This window comes from Martes martes (assembly GCF_963455335.1).
Source record: "Martes martes genome assembly, chromosome: 1".
In the NCBI taxonomy this organism is placed as follows: domain Eukaryota; kingdom Metazoa; phylum Chordata; class Mammalia; order Carnivora; family Mustelidae; genus Martes; species Martes martes.
In genome coordinates this window covers 129,821,878-129,839,839 of record NC_137888.1, presented here as the reverse complement: position 1 = coordinate 129,839,839, position 17,962 = coordinate 129,821,878, and the positions used below count along the sequence as shown (strand labels likewise).

General features: G+C 39.8%; 2 protein-coding genes across 5 annotated transcripts in view; one reads left to right on the top strand and one right to left on the bottom strand.

Moving 5' to 3' along the window:
- The window catches only part of ATP2C1 (ATPase secretory pathway Ca2+ transporting 1), a 171,632-nt gene that overhangs the window by 25,908 nt on the left and 127,762 nt on the right, over window positions 1-17,962 (top strand). Inside the window, exons 1-2 of one of the 4 annotated variants that reach the window (XM_080823123.1) lie at window positions 8,869-9,182; window positions 9,475-9,655. The exons of 2 other annotated variants lie outside the window; for them this stretch is intronic. In XM_080823123.1, the coding sequence (XP_080679249.1) occupies window positions 9,650-9,655 (6 nt within the window). In that variant the 5' untranslated portion in view covers window positions 8,869-9,182; window positions 9,475-9,649. Of the gene's footprint in view, window positions 1-8,865; window positions 9,183-9,474; window positions 9,656-17,962 lie in introns of those variants that run through there. One more of the 4 variants, XM_080823124.1, reaches the window with a different exon arrangement.
- LOC308355168 (uncharacterized protein) lies at window positions 7,789-8,917 on the bottom strand. The gene is made up of 2 exons (XM_080823187.1): window positions 8,568-8,917; window positions 7,789-8,387 (listed from the first exon to the last, which is right to left on the bottom strand). The coding sequence occupies exons 1-2, from the start codon at window positions 8,816-8,818 to the stop codon at window positions 8,216-8,218; spliced, it is 423 nt and encodes a 140-aa protein (XP_080679313.1). The 5' UTR covers window positions 8,819-8,917; the 3' UTR covers window positions 7,789-8,215.

Here is a 17,962-nt window from a genome sequence, read left to right as displayed (position 1 = left end):
TCCTTATCAAAATTATGCAGGCTCTAGGTCAGCCTTCTGGGCTAAATGTGAACATTTTCCTGCTTTTATCTCTCATCACAAGAGTAATCTAAAATATGTTTTTATCTTTTTAATTCTTTCTTTTGTAGCTGTTTACTGACTGAAGTGACTGAAAATTGTAATTTTTGATTTAAATAATGGGATTTAAACAGGTGTAATTGTTGTATGTCCTCTATACTATCTAAAACCATTATGAAGTCTTTTTTTTTTTTTTTTTGAGATTTTATGTATTTGCCAGAGAGAGAGAGAGAGAGCGCACAAGCAGGGGGAGCAGCAGGCAGTGGGAGAAGCAGATTTCCGGCTGAGCAGGGAGCCGGATGTGGGACTCGATCCCAGGATCTTGGAACCATGACCTGAGCCAAAGGCAGATGCTTAACCAACAAAGGCACCCAGGCACCCCTAAAATCATTAAAAACAAAATCTCCCAATTTTACCTTACCCCTACTCTGGTTAATATGCAAATATAATTATAAGATCAGAAGAAAGAAAAATTTACTACTTGGAATAAAATCAATATTCCTAAACTTGTTCAGTGGTTTTTAGATCCTTAGGATATGTGTTTAATATGTATTTTGCTGATTTTTCAATAAAGCATGTTAATGAACACATCTCAATTACCTATTGAATAATCTCTCTAAAATGCCCGTCTGTAATTATTTACTGTTAGGATTACACTTCCATTTTAGCACTAATTTCTACTCTGAGAAGATAAACCCAAGGGATTCTAGAATAGCTTCTGCTTGGAGCATGATTTCCCCAGTGTCCAAAGGTTAAGCAAGAACAAGTGAAGAGATGTAGACAATGACCAAGGATGTCGTAAAATCAAGTCCTTACTAATTAATACCATTCTTAAATATCATCAAATGAGCTATGGGGCAGATATGCTAGGCTCAGGAATTAATGGTCATCAAGGTTTCAGGGTGCCCTATTGAGTTGAAAGATGTAACAAAACAGAATGATAAATTGTAAAAGGTAATCCAGTAAACAGGGCAGCTTCTCACATATTCTCTAATAGGTCACAGAGGTAGCTGTAACGAAATAGGAGCCCAGATGGATATTGGACTCCTGGCTCTGATGTTGAATAGTGAGAAATTCTTGTTCAAAGAGCTTCACCTGTGTGAGTCCTAGCCTTGTTAACTATAAAAAGCAATTAACAAGATCTAGTCTGCTTACTTCACAGGGTTGTGAGGATTAAATTTAATTATGTACATGGAAGTGTTATGTCAACTGAAAAACCCTAAACAAATGTGTTTTGTTAGCTGTTCAGTGAAACTGATTTTCATTTCCCTAATAGTAAAACAAATCCATTAATCAAGCATGCAATATTTACCTTTCCAAGTACTTTTTAGGGTTAAAATGATCAATTTAATCATTTAAAATAGGGGAAGAATATGTTTAGGTTTTTTTTCTTAATGTCATAGCTTTTTAACTGCTCTAAGTCAGAAAATAGATGCAAGTTGATGTGCAAACCTCAAGACAATAAATGTTTTATCAAGTTTGTTGGAAAAAAATGACTGTGGAAAACTTAATTTTACTTTAGCAATTTCACAGTAGAATTATCACTAAGTAGTCATTAGCTGAGTAAACAAGAAAAAAGAATTAAACAAGAAAAAGTCTGGTCTAGGGCACACAACTAGAAATTTTTTATTTAGATTTTTATTTAGAAAATAAAAATTCTAAAATCTAACTAGTTTTCAAGAATAATGTGCAGTATAACATAATTTAAAAATACTCCTGATTAGGGATGCCCGGGTGGCTCAGTCGTTAAGTGTCTGTGTTCAGCTTAGGTCATGATCCTAGGGTCCTGGGATCAAGCCCCTCACTGCGCTCCCTGCTCCACGGGAAGCCTGTTTCTCCCTCTCCCACTTCCCCCTGCTTGTATTCCTTCTTTTGCTATCTCTCTCTGTCAAATCAATCAGTCAATCAATCAATCTTAAAAAAAAAAAAGATTAAAAAAAACTACTGGGGCGCCTGGGTGGCTCAGAGGTTTAAGCCTCTGCCTTCGGTTCAGGTCATGATCTCAGGGTCTTGGGATGGAGCCCCACATCGGGCTCTCTGCTGGGCGGGGAGGCTGCTTCCCCCTCTCTCTCTGCCTGCCTCTCTGCCTACTTGTGATCTCTGTCAAATAAATAAAATCTTAAAAAAAATACTCCTGAGTAGTAATAGGTAAAATTGGTCAAAGGAGTTTCTGAAATTAAAAGCCAGTTTTTTACTTTATATGCTAATATGGAAATCACCTAACCTAAAAAACAGACAATACTCCCCTGTTCAGTTCTTTTTTTTACTTAGATCTTATTCTGTAACTTCCCCTTGATTAACATTGCCTTTAATATCTAAAGTACTCTAACACTTTATACTTGCATATGTCACAGTATTTTGAATTCTTTTAAGTTTTCTCAGAGCAGTCTGAGAGTCTCAGAGCAGTCTCAGAGCAACCAACTAATACATTAACCTATTTATCTAAAGCGAACTACTTTTTTTCATTTAAGACTCTATCAATTAGGATGTTTCCAGCTGCAAGTAACAGAAAATATCATTTGTTTATTACCTTATATTAAAGGAAGTCTTGTGGTAGGACAGGCTCTAGGACCGGTTCATTTGTTAGCTTAATTATGTGTTAAAGGACTTGGCTTCCTCTGATCACTACTTTGCCATCCTTGGTATTGGATTTTTGGAGAAAGAGTGGTAGGTGGGGTAATAAGGTGGCTGCAGCACTTCCAAACATTCAAAATTAGGGGGAAAAATTGTTAATCACAGATTGCTGAGTCCAAGCACCCAGAATTTCTGATTCAGTAGGTCTGAGTGGGATCTGAGAATTTGCATTGCTAATGAGTTCCCAAGTGATGCTGCTGCTGCCGCTGGTAGTGGCAGCCACACTTTGAGAAACACTAATTTTGAGAAACACTAATTTAGACATCCATTCCTGGAGGGGAATGGATGTTTGAGGATCACTGATAAGATTCATTACAAGATGTACTTTATCATTTGGAATATAACAGAGAGTTCCTTTTGCTCTCCTCCTAGGGCCTGATGGCATTTTCAGTCTGTCAGCTCCCTGTTCAGTATTCTAGAGAGGGACACTGCTCACTTTGAACACCGGGATTCCTATGGTTGAGGTAGCGGTTTCTTAGAAAATAGTTCTGCATTCAACTGTTTGAACTAGGGACTGCTTGGGCCAGTTCAAGCCCCAAATTTGCACTTCAGCTTATTTGTTCCTGGCCTGTAGAAAGCTTTTTTCCCTTTCTATCCAGAATCCCCATTTTCTTGATCCCCCAAATATAGAATATTCAGCAATATTAAGATATTTTTAATATTTTCTGAAATAGGCTACATACACCTTGCCTTTTATAACCCAGAAAGCAAAAATAAAGTTGTCTGAAGGTATAGAAAATGCTGCTAATCCAATTTCCCATCAGATCATTATTTGTAGTGATGAATTTTCTAACTTGAAGGTTTAACAATTTGCTTGTGTTGCAAGAACTCCTTTCTGCCAATTTGTAATTCTCCTTCTCTATCATCTACTTGCAAACCATCTTGCCAAATTGCATTTCTCCTTTCTCTGTAGGCTGGTTGGTTTTATGAACCATCTCTTTGGTGTGGGTTCCTATTTTGTGTAGTATGCTCAATAGGAGCATGGTCTGTTTGCATGACCATCCAGGGCTAATCTTCAGAATCCTCATAAAACCTGGGGCAATTTCTGTGCTGTTGATCTCCCTCTCTAATTTATTATCATAATGGCATTTTTGTGCCTTTTTTCCCATTTGTTCTCACAATAGGAAGCACAGTGGAGAGAGATGATTTCTGCAGGGAGCCTGGAAGGACTTGGGACAAGTTCAGGCAAAGATGCAAGCTTTGCAAAAAATAAAGACTTCTAGAAAATGGTGGGGTAGAAACTTTTTAAGTGCAAAATGTACCATTTTGGCAGTCTGAGGAAATGCAACCTTTCTCAAAGCTCTCTCACCCCCCATTGTGCAACACAGTAAACAGAGATTGAAAATGTTTCTGATGAGAAATTGAGGAAGGATTTAAATGGAGGGAGGGTGCCTAGGCTATTACTTCCAACACAGCAAGGGGCCAGCAGATATAATATGGAATCTGTCTGATAGTTTCAACTAATTTATGACCAACCTATCTGTAAAACTGACAAAATGAGGAGAAATAGCTGGCCAGTGGCAACTTAAGGTAGTTGGCTATTCTAAGGCCTGTTGCTCATACCTAGTTTCCAAGCTGTCTTTTCCAAGAGTGGATTCCTGGATACTTAAGGTAATAACCAAAGAATGTGCAGGAAATTGTAGTGCTTTGTCAGCCATTGATATGCATGCCATCAAAACCCAAAGCACAATCTCAGCTGAAATTTCCTTGGTGCATGGAAGCAGCCACCTCAATATCGTTACCTTTTAATCTCAAATGGTTACCTGGGTTCAAAATCTGGGTGTAAAATTTCATCTGCTTTGAGCAGTGCTCAATTTTTAATACTTCCTACAATGGTTAGGACTTATTCTTGTTCAGACCAAGTTGTACTAGTTAACCCCTTTGTGGTTTGGGGATTTAAGTTCAATTTTAAACCTTGGAAAATCCCTTAATTCTTTGCTTTACAGGAAAGTAGAAGTAGAAAAAGATAAAAAGGTGGGATTATGTTTATTCATTCAACAACATATATGTATTTATGATGACCATTTTCCAGATTGCCCATTTATTCAATAGGTCTTTATTAGATATTTACCACAGACAAATGCTTTTGGGCCAGAGATAATTATGGCAGCTTGGAAACTAGACAGAATACCTTTTAAATGTGTACATTTTTACTTCAAGATAAATCTTGGCATGTATGTAATATGGAATATTGTATGTCTATTTTCCATGAAAACAAGGAAGACCAGAGATGACTTTTGGATATGGGACTTATACCACTTTGCTTTTCCTCCCCCACTTTTTTTTTTTTTTTTTAAAGATTTTATGTATTTGAGAAAGATAAGTGAGAGAGACGCATCACAAGCAGAGGGAGCGGGCAGAGGCAGAGGGAGAAGCAGGCTCCGGACTGAGCAGGGAGACCTATGTGGGGCTCCATCTCAGGACCCTGGGATCATGACCTGAGTCAAAGGCAGACAATCAAATGAGCCACTGAATTGTTCTCCTCTTTCCCTTTCTTATTCTTATCTGTGCTCCCACCTACCCTCCACCTCCAATCCGTTAGATTGGTAGTACATATCAAAGATCCCAAATATCACCACAGGCTCAGAACTTGTTGAATGGGGGAACTGAGTCATATATAAACTTTAAAAATTAAAAAAGCACTCTTTAAAATCTCTAGTTTCTTCTGCTCAGTTTCAGCAAGGAAATGCTAGCACGTGTAGAAGTTATGCAATTTTGTGGGCTGATAAAATATTTGTAAAGTTTTGGTATCTCTGTGCTAGTAAAGCCAACCAAAACACAGCTACATTATTTTTGAGCTCGTTTGATTTTTATTCTTCCTTCTTATTTTTACTCTTCCAGCACTGCTAAGACAGAGAACCAAGCAGATTTATGGCAATTCTGGCAGGTGGTTGTTAGATATGGATTGACTATGACGCTTCTTATAGGAAGACTGTATTTCCCCCAGACTTGACTCTTAGCATGTCCTTTCTCTCACAGGATGAAAAATACTTCTGTTGTTCTGTTTGAGCAGGTTAGCTTATAACAATAAAACATTGTGTCTTTATAGCTTTTAAATATTTTAAAATATTTACCTTAAAAAAATGACAACTTTTTTCCTAACAGCTAGGTAAAACTCCTTAACTATTAACCTTTGGTACATAAAATAAGGTTAAAATAGCCTTTACAATAAAATATTAAGGAAAGATTTTAAAATAACCTTTTCTGGGTTAATTTTTAAATCCTAAAGGCCAACATATTTCTTCATCATTCATGTTTATAAAAATACCAGCTATCAAATGTTATTAAAAAAAAAGATGCCTCACATCCTTTGTGTAATAAGGTGCAGTATAAATAAAATTAGAACACCATGACCGTCTTCCTCAATCTTTCCTATTTGTAGATTTCCCCTAGGCAGAGGTACCTGACAAATTCCCCTTTATTGCTCATATGTGGAACACCTTTGGCATCAGATATATTTAATTAATTTTGTAGGTTAAATATTCAGAACCAAATGAGTAGATTTTTAGAGCATTGATTTGTAAAAAAGAAGACAGAGGGAACTTGAACATAATATATTTCATTGCCATTAATCTAATTAATCTCGTTCTAGCTAGCTAATACTCTTTTTTGCTTATTTCTCTGTATAAGCTTATACTTTCAGAGTCCCTATCATTTACAACCTGTCTTCACTTTATCAGATCCTCAAAACAATCTTTTGAGGGAAAGGCTGGTTATTATGCATACATCCGTATCTAAAATATTGTAATAATATATGTATGTATATGTATAGATGAATGTATATACACATGGATGTGTATGATATAATTGAGTGTACATGTATTTTATTTAGTCCTCTTCCCCCAAGACAAGGAGGTGGAGATTGCTGTATCAAAGTCTCATGGAAGGTTAGCTGGTCAGAGGAGAATGCTGAAAGAGAAAAGAGGATTCCTTTTTCTCTCTCTCTCTCTTTTTTTTTTTTTGGAAGAGGATTTCTGAAACTTATGGCTCAAGCAGTCCCCACTGCTCTGGCTTGAACAGTGAATGCTACCTTTCATTTACATAGGAAGTCAAAACTGGTGCTACTGATGTTGGCTAGCTTGGTAGAAGAGGTGTTCAGACACAGAAGAGGATCACTCTGTGGAGAAGTGTTGATAAGGCTGAAGGATCAGCTGAGGGGCTGAACCAACTATCCTTAAAGGTTTTTTGCAGCTCCCCAGCCTAGGAATTTGTGAGACAACTGATGGTGGATTAAGAATGCAGACAGTATGTAACAATTCATCTGGACAAAGCTGGTTTTATCCAGTTTCTTATTTGCCTTAGTAATAGGAACAATGGCTTTCACAGTTTAAGCAACCAAAAAGTAAAATTCCAGGGTAAGCTACTTTAGGTTTAAGCCATGTGGTGGTATATCCTCGGGGGAGTTAAGGATGAATTCTGTGTTAATGCTGGGGTATTGCACTGCACAACAGATAATTCTTAAGTTATTTTAGAAAAATGTCTGAGCTTGGGGGGTGGGGTGGCTGGGTGATGGACTTGGGGAGGGTATGTGTTGGGGTGAGCACTTGTGTGTTGTGTAAGACTGATGAATCACAGACCTGTACCCCTGAAACAAGTAATAAATTATATGTTAATAATAAAAAAAAAGTCTGAGCTAATTAAAGCAATCCAATATCAAATTCTGTATAGGGAAATTGCCCTCTATTTTGTAAGATCATATATTAATATCAAATAATGTCTACATTTACATTTTCTACTTTAGGTGCTTATGTTTTTAATACGATGCTGTGGTGTCAAGGTCCAATAAGTATAGTAACTAATAATCATTACAAATTGATTACAACATTGAGCAAGAGATAGCACATTGTTTTACAAATGAGGTTTGTAACACCACTGGCTGGGCAAAAGTCCCTAAGCCTGTAAGCCAAACGGGTGTTATAGATAGTAACTCTGAGACTAGAAACTAGTTCACCCTGATTTTTCTGTTTTGTTTTGGATCTTAAAAGTGAAGTCGTTGAATAAAATCTCAATGTATCTTAACTGAAAAGTAAAGCTAGAAAGCTGTCCAGAACTTTTGGTCCTAGACTAGTTCCACGAGATTAAATAGGGAAGACAGGTAACCCGGTCCATTTGTTTATTTTGACGTTGAACATGCGGTCAGAGAACATATCCGGAAGTGTTACAGAACCTGAGATAAAGGGCAAGCTTTTTAATGAGAGTAGGTGTTGATGGAGAAAAATACCTCTAGCACACAAGGGAAGACTCCTGCGGTCTTTACAGTTCTTTGTGGCGGGCGCGGTCCAACTCAGCAGGTGTAGCCCTGCCCTCTAGTGGACTTAGGTACGAGAGGACTTCGGTTTAGTCTCCTGTTCCCGGCTTACCAAAGCTCAACATCAACTGTCCATAAAAAAGTCACTTATTGGGGGGTCTGGGTGAGATGCTGAGCAAGTGAAAGGTTCAAATGGCAAAAGACAGCCAGTGGCCGGAGGTAATTCCCATTCTTCGGCTTCTGCCTCTGGACGCTGTTTCTAGTTGCTCCAACCTTTTAGGTTCCACACACTTGAAAACGCCGAGTCCTCCCTCGAGCTCTGCGGCTGATCCCTGCCTTCTCATTACACACAGGCACTTTAGCGGATCCCTTAGAGGGACAGAACTCTGGGAAGTCGCCCGCGATTAACCTGCTCTCGCAGTCAGCGCAAAGCAGCCGGGATAGGGGTCTGCAAGAGATGGTGGGAAGTCCCAGTGAGAACACCAGAGACCCTCTGCGTTCGCCCCTTCCCTCGGAAGTCCTCGCGTCGCCTGCCGAGATTGTGACGGCCACCCCGACGGGAGGGGCTTCCCATGTCGCCTTTGTAGAGGGCGCTCAAATACCTCGGGGACGGGGAGCATGATCGTACCTGCCCGCTTGGCCCGTCCCCGCGGCTGCCTCTTGAGAATGCGTGGCCGGGGCTGGGAAGCGGGTGGGTCTCTGACCCTCGCGCCCAGTGGGTGCGTAGAAACGGGCGGGCACCGTCCCCGGGGGTCTGCGAGGAGCCTCCGCAGGGAAGGTGGGGCCGGAGCGGGGCTCTGGCCCGGCGTGCCCTCCTACGGGACTGCTCCGCACCCAACCAGAGCCTTTTCCGGGCGGGTGGCCCGGCCTTCGCTTCATTTCCGCCGTCTGCGCCTGTGCGTGCGAGTGCGCGTGCGCGCGCTCCCCTCACAGCGGAAGTAGTAGCGACAAAGCTCGGTCCGCGGCGGGCCCGGGAGTGCGGGGTGTGCTGGGGCGTGCTGGGGCGGGGGGCGGCGGGGAGGGGCCGAGCGTAGGAGGCGGAGACGGGGCAGACCTCCGCTGCCGCGCCGAGTCGGCCGGGCAGACCGTGACCGGTCCCCACACCTCCTCTCCCTTCCCCTCCCCGACCGCCCTCCGGTTCGCTCCTTCCTCACGCCGGGAGCAGGCTCCTGCCAGGCGCCGCCGCTTGGGGAGCCACTCCTCTTCGCCCCAGGCGCGCGGGGCGCTCCCGCGAGCCTCGCGGGTGAGTCCCCCGCAGCCCGGAGGAAGGGGGTCTGGGGTTTTGGGAGGGCACCGGTGTTAACTATTGCCCCTAATTTCCAGAAACTTCCAGGTCCTGAGGGAGGGAGCGTCCCGAGGATACCCCGGCTTGGGGGTGTCTCTAGGGCGCCGCCCCGCCGGCTTGAGCTGGGGGCCTTGCGGGTGGCTGAGGGGGTGGGCAGGCGATTTGGGGGCTCCCGACGTGGTGGCGGGGCGGGGGTCCCCCTCCTCGCCCTCTCTGTCGTCAGCGCCGCTTCTCCCGGTTTCTCTTGCAGATGCTGCTGCTAGGGGTGGTGGGAGCAGCCGTGGGACGTGTGGCCGGGAGAGGGGGTGACAGCCTGGGATTCCGGGGGCTTCTCTTCCTTGTCCTCCTCTCCTCTCTATTCCCAGTGTGGCGCGGCTGACACTAAAGACTTGTAGCCATCAATCCAAGTGCAGTTTCGATGGAAAATGAAGGTAAAGGCCCCTGGTAGACGGGTTGCAACGCGGAGTTGAGGGTGTGGTGGTTTGCTTTTAAGTTGCCTTTCTTTTTCCACCTTTTTATTTTCCTGATTTAATTTTTTCCTTTGCGAAGTATACAAAGAATTGCTTTCTTCGGGTATTAGCTTTTATTTTGGTAACACAGGGAATTTCGGAAATTAAGGTACTGTGGGCTACTGAGCTTTATTCTGCTTTCCGGAGAAAGCCGCCGCTGTCTTTAGCTTAGGGAATGGAAGGGAAGTTTTCATTTCAGGTAGCATCTGTGCTTGTTTAAATAGCTATTTGAAAGGAATCACTCGAGGGGAAGTGGAAATGGAGAGGGAAGGGGATGGACTGCATCTCTGTATTTTTGCATGTCAAGCCTTGATGATGGTATGTGACCGGATTAGATTATAAGAAAGGAAACAATTTTTTATTAATGCAGATTTGTTTTTGAGTTCAGAAAAAATAACTTTGAATTTAACAGAATGTTATGAGGTGATTTCCTTGCTTAAAGTTCTTCCGTATTTCAAAACATCATTTAGAAGGTTGACATGTAACTTGTTTGTCCACTGTATACTTTGGACCACTAAATTATCGTTCACATGTTACTTGATTCCTTTGGTCTCATTAAAATATTTGATGTTTTTCATTACACAGCACTGGATATTTTCCAAAAGCTTTGAACAACTCTGAATGTTATTTTCTCTCCTGAAACAGCCACATTTATTCTGTGGACTGACTGCTGACTTGTGTGTGATAATCTTTCTTTTTTTTCACCCTCCTGGTCTGCAAGATGCTATGAAAGATACTTAAAAATTACAATTTGTCTTCTTGTATCTTTTGGTTTTTAAAATCTGTAAGTGGTACAGAGGAGCTGGAATGGGGTTTCTGGGTTGCTTTCTCACTTGTTTTTCCGTTTTTTGAGAATGTAAGCTCAGTTGTCCTAAGTAGAACTGGTAGTTTTAGGATAGTGGTTTCTTATATGCATACCTTGTTTTGCTGCCTGAGACCCTGGGGTATGTAGGAAATACAAGAGGCATGATTATATTGCTCAGTTTTACTCTAGATGGATAATGGTGGAAGACATTTTCTGGAATACTTAAGTATGTAACTGCAGAGGAGTTATACCACCTAATTGGGTCTTTAGAAACAGCATTTAAAAGCAGTAATGTTTTTGTCTGGTATTAAGGAAAAATCACTTTCCTGAGGCTTTCTCTTCTTTGTCTTGGTTTACAGATTTCAGAAAGACAAATCCTTTCTTTACAAGAGACAAAGAATATTAAATGCATTCATATACTTGTTTCTTGGTAGTTGTATCTTAAATAACATCAATAACTTCTGCTTTCAGAGTGTTGCCAGATTTAAGAGAGTAGTCTAGGTGTATTCTTAGAGGTTGCTTTTGTTTCTTGATCTCTAAGAAAAAGGAGCATGACAAATAAAGCTGACTCTCATATTGTCTCTTGACATGAGAGGGAGTGATGGTAAGATGGGAGCATGGTGCGTGCTTGTATCTGACTGAGTTTGTATTGTTTGGCCTCATAGTAATATACAGTTCTTAACAGCTTGCAGGGGCTTTCTGCCCGTAATAATCTAGAGGCTTTTTTTGTCAGTTTCTCATTACCATAACATTTTTTCTTTTCTCATATTTAAACAGCTTTAAGAAGAATTTGCATTTAACCTAGAATTTTCAGTGGACTATTTTGAAATACATAGAATATTATTGCTTTTCTTTTTATAGTTGGATTCTCCTTTGACATGATATGTTAATATCTTGGGAGTGTGGAAAAACAATGGATTCAAACCATGCCTTAACCACTAAAAGTTTTGTGACTAGAAGCAAATTACAGTTGACTCTTGAACAATGTGGAGTTTAGGGGCACCACCTTCTCCATTTGAAAATGTACTATAAATTTTGACTCCCCCAGAACTACTAATAGCTTATGTTGACTGGAAGCTATATAATAATTGATAATAAAGTCAACACATCCTTTGTATATGTATTATATACTGTATTCTTACAAGAAAGTAAGCTAGAGAAAAAAATGTTAAGAAAATTGTAAGGAGAAGAAAATACATTTACTGTACTGTAAAAAATCTTGATGTAAGTGAATCAGCACAGCTCAAACCTGTGTTCAATGGTTAACTTCACCTTTCTTAGTCTTTGTTGTTTCCTCATCTATAAATTGGGATTGCTGATACTTAGTCTACATAGTTAAGAGGGTGAAATCAGAAACTAGGGAGAGAGGAAGGAGTTTAAGATCACGTGCTGTGAAGCCTGGCAACCTGATTTGAATGCCAGATCCCCACTTAGCATAATTTGGCTTTTTTTGCTTCAGCTTTTTCATCTATAAAATAAGGGTATTGATAAAGCCTACCATATGAGTTTTTTTTTTTTTTTTTTAAACATCTTATTTGAGAGAAAGAGAAAAGGAGCACGGGGTGGGGGCAGAGAGAGAGGCAGTATCAGACTCCTTGCTAGGCAGGGAACTAGATCCCAGGACTCTGAGATCATGACCTGAGCCAAAAACAGATGCTTAACCAACTGAGCCACGCAGGCACCCCCCCCCCCATGTGAGATTGTTATAAGCATTTAGATGTTTCTGGCCCATAATGCTCAATAAATGCTTATTATAAATAGCCTAACTCAGTGTTTGCATACTATTATGCCTTCTGGCATTAATGTTATGATAGCTGAATATTGAAAGGAGGAACAGTTGTGGCCAAAATGCTCTGTATGAATTTGCTATTATTAGTTAGGGAATGGGTGAGTCAAGTATAGAATTTTCTCTACTGTTACGGTTTTAATTCTATAGAGAAAGTTGGGGCTCCAGCAAGAAACCAGAGGCCAATGTGGAAGGAGACAGGTTTGGATTTGAATCCTGACAGGTAACTTTTTCCTCTCCTAAAAAAATCTAATGAGTTACTGTGTTTCTAAGTTTTCTCATCTGTAAATGAGATAATGCCCTCTTGGAGGTTTGATATGAGGAATAAATGAAGCCTGGTATGTGAAGTGCCCAGAATGATGGTTAACACATGGTTAGCATGCATTAGTGATTGAGTGATTACTACTGTTCCCCAGAAAGATACTCCTCTAGTAGGCAAATACATAAATTACATCTCTAGGTACTTAACAGGGTAGAATTGGTAGTAGCTCCCAGGGGCATTAGCATGAAGGTTAGGTAGTGTGCCGAGTCTACAAGGGTTGTTAGAGGGAATGACTTTATCCTTGTGATTCCTTTCAACAGTGGTGGTAATTTTCTTTGGCACTTCAGTTTCAATTCTTCTGGACCTTTCTCCCATGTCTCACTTAAACTTAACAGCAGAGCTTACCAGTTTTTAGCTTTAGCCTCCAGGATGCCTTTTGAATATTTCCTGCCAGTCATAGGAAGTATTTGAAGTGTTAATTTCCTGCAGTTGCAGGGATTGGTCCTAGACATCCTTTTGTGGAACTCCTTTTGCGTGTTTGGAGCTCTTTTTTGCTTGTTTATTTTGAATTTGGGTACCACCTGGGAATCTGAGATGTACAAGTAAACGGCTCTTTTCCTGATTTTTAAAAAATTAATTGTACTTAAAGGGTTGGTTTATTAGAAAGGTATTTCTAGCTGGAGAATTTTGCAGATAGTTTCTTCTTCCCAGTAATTTTTTTTTTCTCCTTTGGAATAAATTTGGCCTTTCTTGTAGAAAAATATAAATTTAATGTACCTGAAACTGATAGAGCTTTAAATATTTCTTTTCTTCCTTTCTTTCTTTTTAAAATTTATTTGACAGAAGCGGAGAGACATTGAGAGGGGGAACACAAGCAGGGGGAGTTCCAGAGGGAGAAGCAGGCTTCCTGCAGAGCAGGGAGCACAATGTGAGGAGGGAGCCCGATGCCGGGCTGGATCCCAGGACCCTGGGATCATGACCTGAGGGGAAGGCAGACATGTAACCACTGAGCCCCCCGGGTGCCCCGAACTTTAAATATTTCTTTGACTAGTGGATAAAAATAATAATCTTCAAGATTTCTGGACATGTTTAATTTATAGTTATAGGCAGGGCTAATAGGTCTAGAATAAATTCCCCTGATTTCTTTGGATAGCGTTTGGAAATGAAAGTATGTTTATTTACACTTTCTTTTAAAAATAGTTTCTTGGTCAAATTGTTGATCATCTAAGAATGTCTCAAGAAAAGATTACATGGTAGAATAAGGATAGTTGGAGGAACTGTAAGTAAAACAGATGAGAAACCACCTTAATTGCCTTCATTTGACTAGAAATTGGAAGCCAGATTATAAAAATATTTTGTGTTTTTAGGCGTGGAAGATGTATTTTGTTTGCACTTTTGTCAATAAAGTAATATTCTTAGTATTTCCGAAAGAGTTGAAACTGAAAGAGATTACGTATGTAATAGCATCTTATAAAATGTAATTTAACCTAGAGGAAGGATGCTGCAGAGATTATTTGTAAGCAATAGCTTTCTACAGTTGAATTCTAAATACTTGATTTGTCTTAATGTTATCTTATTTAATGGCAGCAGAATTAAACTGTTAACTGAAGCAGTGTCGATCAAAATAGTCTCCTAGGAACATACACCCCTTGGGGCTCGAGGCTGATTTTCTTTTGAGATCTTGGTTAACTGTAATATGTTCTACTAGGTTCTGTTTTATTTTAAAGCTGGAAAGAATACCATAGCTTGATGGTGAAGTTAGCTGGTGTGAATTTTAAATTACATAGTTGTTACATGTAACATCTTAACCCTTAAGAGTCAGTTCAAAAGGTCCTCCAGTATTTACTTTGTTAAAAGACACATTCTTTTCATAGTGACTTCAGGCTTTAGTTGTGACAAGATTATCTTTGTGATTTTCATGCGGACAAGTGTTGGTAACAGGCAGTAAAGTAAAAACTGATTGGGTGAGCTCTGTATTAATGCCATGATGTTGTACAGGAAAATATTTCTCTGAAACAGAAATGTCAGGCTAAATTGATGCATTTCCTTTTGAATTTTTATGGCTTGTATTTATATGAATTTGTTAATTATGTCTTCCATCTTCAAGGTTTTAAGTTACTGTTGACAAAAGCATAAATCTTGGAATTACAAGGAAATTCCTCAAATTGTGTTGAATGAATTTAGGCTAAACTTACTGGATACATTTAGCAAAAATTAGAGTGAAATGTTACAAGGTTATGGTATCATAGGTTATAGCCAGAAAGAAAGTAATAGTGTCGATCAAAAGTAGAACCTAAGATGGCTGTAACTGGACATCTAATTGAACTTCAGTTCGTGCTTTTTCTTTCTACTTCAGATAATAGAGAATGTGTGAATTGGAATTATTAAATATACCTCTTAACTATAGTTGCTTAATTAAGGCTTTTTGGCTTGATTTTTGATTTTTTCATTAAGGTGTTGTCCTAAACAGGATATGCATGTCTTTATTCCTTCTGAAAACTCTGAGACATGGAAAAGTCCTTGTAGAAATTATTTTCATTTATTTACTTGAAGAACCCAATAAAGTTGGAATAGCAGTAGGATCCTGACACTAAATATATCTGCCACTTTATAGGAAAACTCAGGAATGATAACAGAAGAAGAAATATTTAGGATATCACTCATAATTTTCTTGAATATTTTTTAAAACTGGGAAGTATAAATTAAAACTTTCGACTAGGTTGTGAATTTCAGATACTGGATTTAAAGTTTCCTCGATTGGGGAGTCTTAAAAGGATAAAGCATATCCTAAGGATCATTAATAAAATAAAATTCTGTTCCCTGCCAAAGGGACAGATAAACTTTAAAACAGGTCCTGGATTTCCTCTTATCTTAAATCAGAGCCTTTCATTTGCAGTATAAATAAATTAGCCTCTTGGTGCTGCATATTCATATATGTTGGGAATATATCTTTTTTGCCTTTGCAATTATTTCATTAGATTTTGTTTGACCATCTCTTTGAGACTTTTCTTAGTGGAATGTTTGCATTATCTACCTTCATCTGGATTTATGTATTGGGAGAAGCAGAAAGGCTAGTTGGATCAAATTTTCTTTGGGAATCACCCGTTTTCTGTTGAATGTCAATTGTACATTACCTAAGAGCAGGCAAAAGCTGTTCATGGCACAAGTGTCAGAAATAGCACGCAAGCCACTTTTTAATGGCATGCAAACTAATCTCTGCTATGTCCTTTTCTTAATGTTTGTCAGGGTTGCTATTTACTGAGAGTTAACATCTGACTGTGAAAGTGTCAGTGATCGTGGGTGCCTGGGTGGCTCAGTGGGTTAAGTGTCCGCCTCTTTTTTTTTTTTTTAAAGGAATTTTTTTAAAGATTTTATTTATTTTTTTGACAGAGATCACAAGTAGGCAGAGAGGCAGGCAGAGAGAGAGAGAGAGAAAGAGGAGGAAGCAGGCTCCCTGCTGAGCAGAGAGCCCGATGCGGGGGCTCGATCCCAGGACTGAGATCGTGACCTGAGCCGAAGACAGAGGCTTAACCCACTGAGCCACCCAGGCGCCCCAAGTGTCCGCCTCTTGATTTAGGCTCAGATCATGATCTCTCAGGGTCCTGAGATTGATAACCTGTGTGAGGCTCTGTGCTTAGGATTCTCTCCTCTGCCCCTCCCGTGCATACGTGCAAGCACATGCTTGCTCACTTGCTCTCTCTCTCTCCAAAAAAAAAAAAAAAAAAAAAGAAAGAAAAAAAGAAAAGTATTAGTGATCTGGTGGAAAATTCCAGTTTCTTTTCCTACTCCAGAAGAAGAGGATGTGGTCTTTTCCCACCACTGTTTGAGGTCTGCCAGCCCCCACCCTAGAAGTTGGTGTTCAGTTATGGTATCTTTACGAATACCCTCCATTTCTTTGAGGAACCAAAGGAGATTAGTTCTTTTTGATTTTTTTCTGTTCCAGAAAGAAGGAGTGGAGATGAGCTTGTAGCTGTCTTAGAAGGATGGGAATGGAGAGTGGGGATGGATGAGAGAGGCAATTTACTCTTAAGAAAACCCAGCAGAACTTGGGTTGTAATTAGATTCAGGAAATGAAGGGGGAAGGTTGAGTCAGAATGACTACAAGCTGTTACACCAGCATAAGTGGGTGAGTAGAGATACCACTGGCTAGTTGGAGGAGTTAGCTGAGTTGGGGACAGGCCAAGCAGAGAATGTTGAAGGTCAAACTGTCATGGCTTGCATGTTATAGGTCCGTGTATGGAGGGAGGTTTTAAAATTGAACACCAATTGGTGTCTAGGGTTCAAAGTGAGCTCATGAGGGCAAAGATCTTCAGTTGTCCCTAATTAATTCTGATTAGCATTTGGCATGTTGCTATTGTCCATTGAATGAAAATGCTGGCTTCTTCACTTTAACTTACTCGTTCTCACCTAGGGGTGACTTTGCCTTCCAGGGACATTTGGCAATGTCTAGAGATATTTTAGTTAAAACTAGCAGGCTGCTACTGGCATCCAGTGAGTAGAGGTGAGGGATGCTCCTAAACAGCCTACCGTATACAAGACAGCCCCTTCCCCTTCATCCTCCAACAAGGAATTAACTGGCCCTAACTGTTGAGGGTGCTGAATTGGAGAAACACTGTCCTAACCAAGGGCCAAGAAGTTAACTCCTCTAAGCCTTGGTTTCCTCACTTGTAAAGGGATGATGATGTATTCTACTTCAAGCTTCTTATGTTTAAATAGGGCAAGGTGTGTATGTTCTTGACATGAAAGGGCTGCTCAGCAAATGCCAATTTCCCTGTCCTTGGTTGATGACTGTGAGGAAATTATTTTTGTCATTTGTCTGTTAAACTCTGATTTCGAGGCTTCACATATTTTTCTGAGAGTTGAATAGAATGCCTAGGAAAGCTATAGTGGTTTTTATAATATCAATGATTCTGTCATAGGTGCATCACATTATGATTTTGGGTTTTAGTATTTCATGATTTGTAATTAGCAGTAGGTAAAAATGTTAAAATATGGGTTAAATGTGTTACCTACTAATCAGTGAGGTTAAACTCATAATTTTACTTGCTGTGAGATCTTTTACTGTTTGAAAGCAATTTTACTTTTTTTTGAAATCAAGACTGAAGTATTGTGAGTTCCTTCTTTCGGAAAATGCCAGACCTGTGTCTGTAACGTCCTTTCCTTTTGTATCCATCGACAAAATTTCAAGTAGACTCTTCTTTGAAGTCAGAACTCTTCCTTAGATTTACTTAATAAGGTCTTCATTAGGTAGTTTTCTTTTACTTAAGAAAGTAAGTATTTTTTTACTCTTTTGTGAAGTGTAGAAATTACCACCGGCTCTTTCACTCATGCTAGGGTCAGGACACATATATTTTCAATTTTAATATAAGGATCATA

Coding starts and splice junctions, on each gene's coding strand:
- LOC308355168 (XM_080823187.1), bottom strand. CDS start 8,818: ATGAAGCGAAGGCCGGGCCACCCGCCCGGAAAAGGCTCTGGTTGGGTG. Junction 8,388..8,567: donor GGGACGGGCCAAGCGGGCAG/GTACGATCATGC, acceptor CATCTCTTGCAG/ACCCCTATCCCGGCTGCTTT.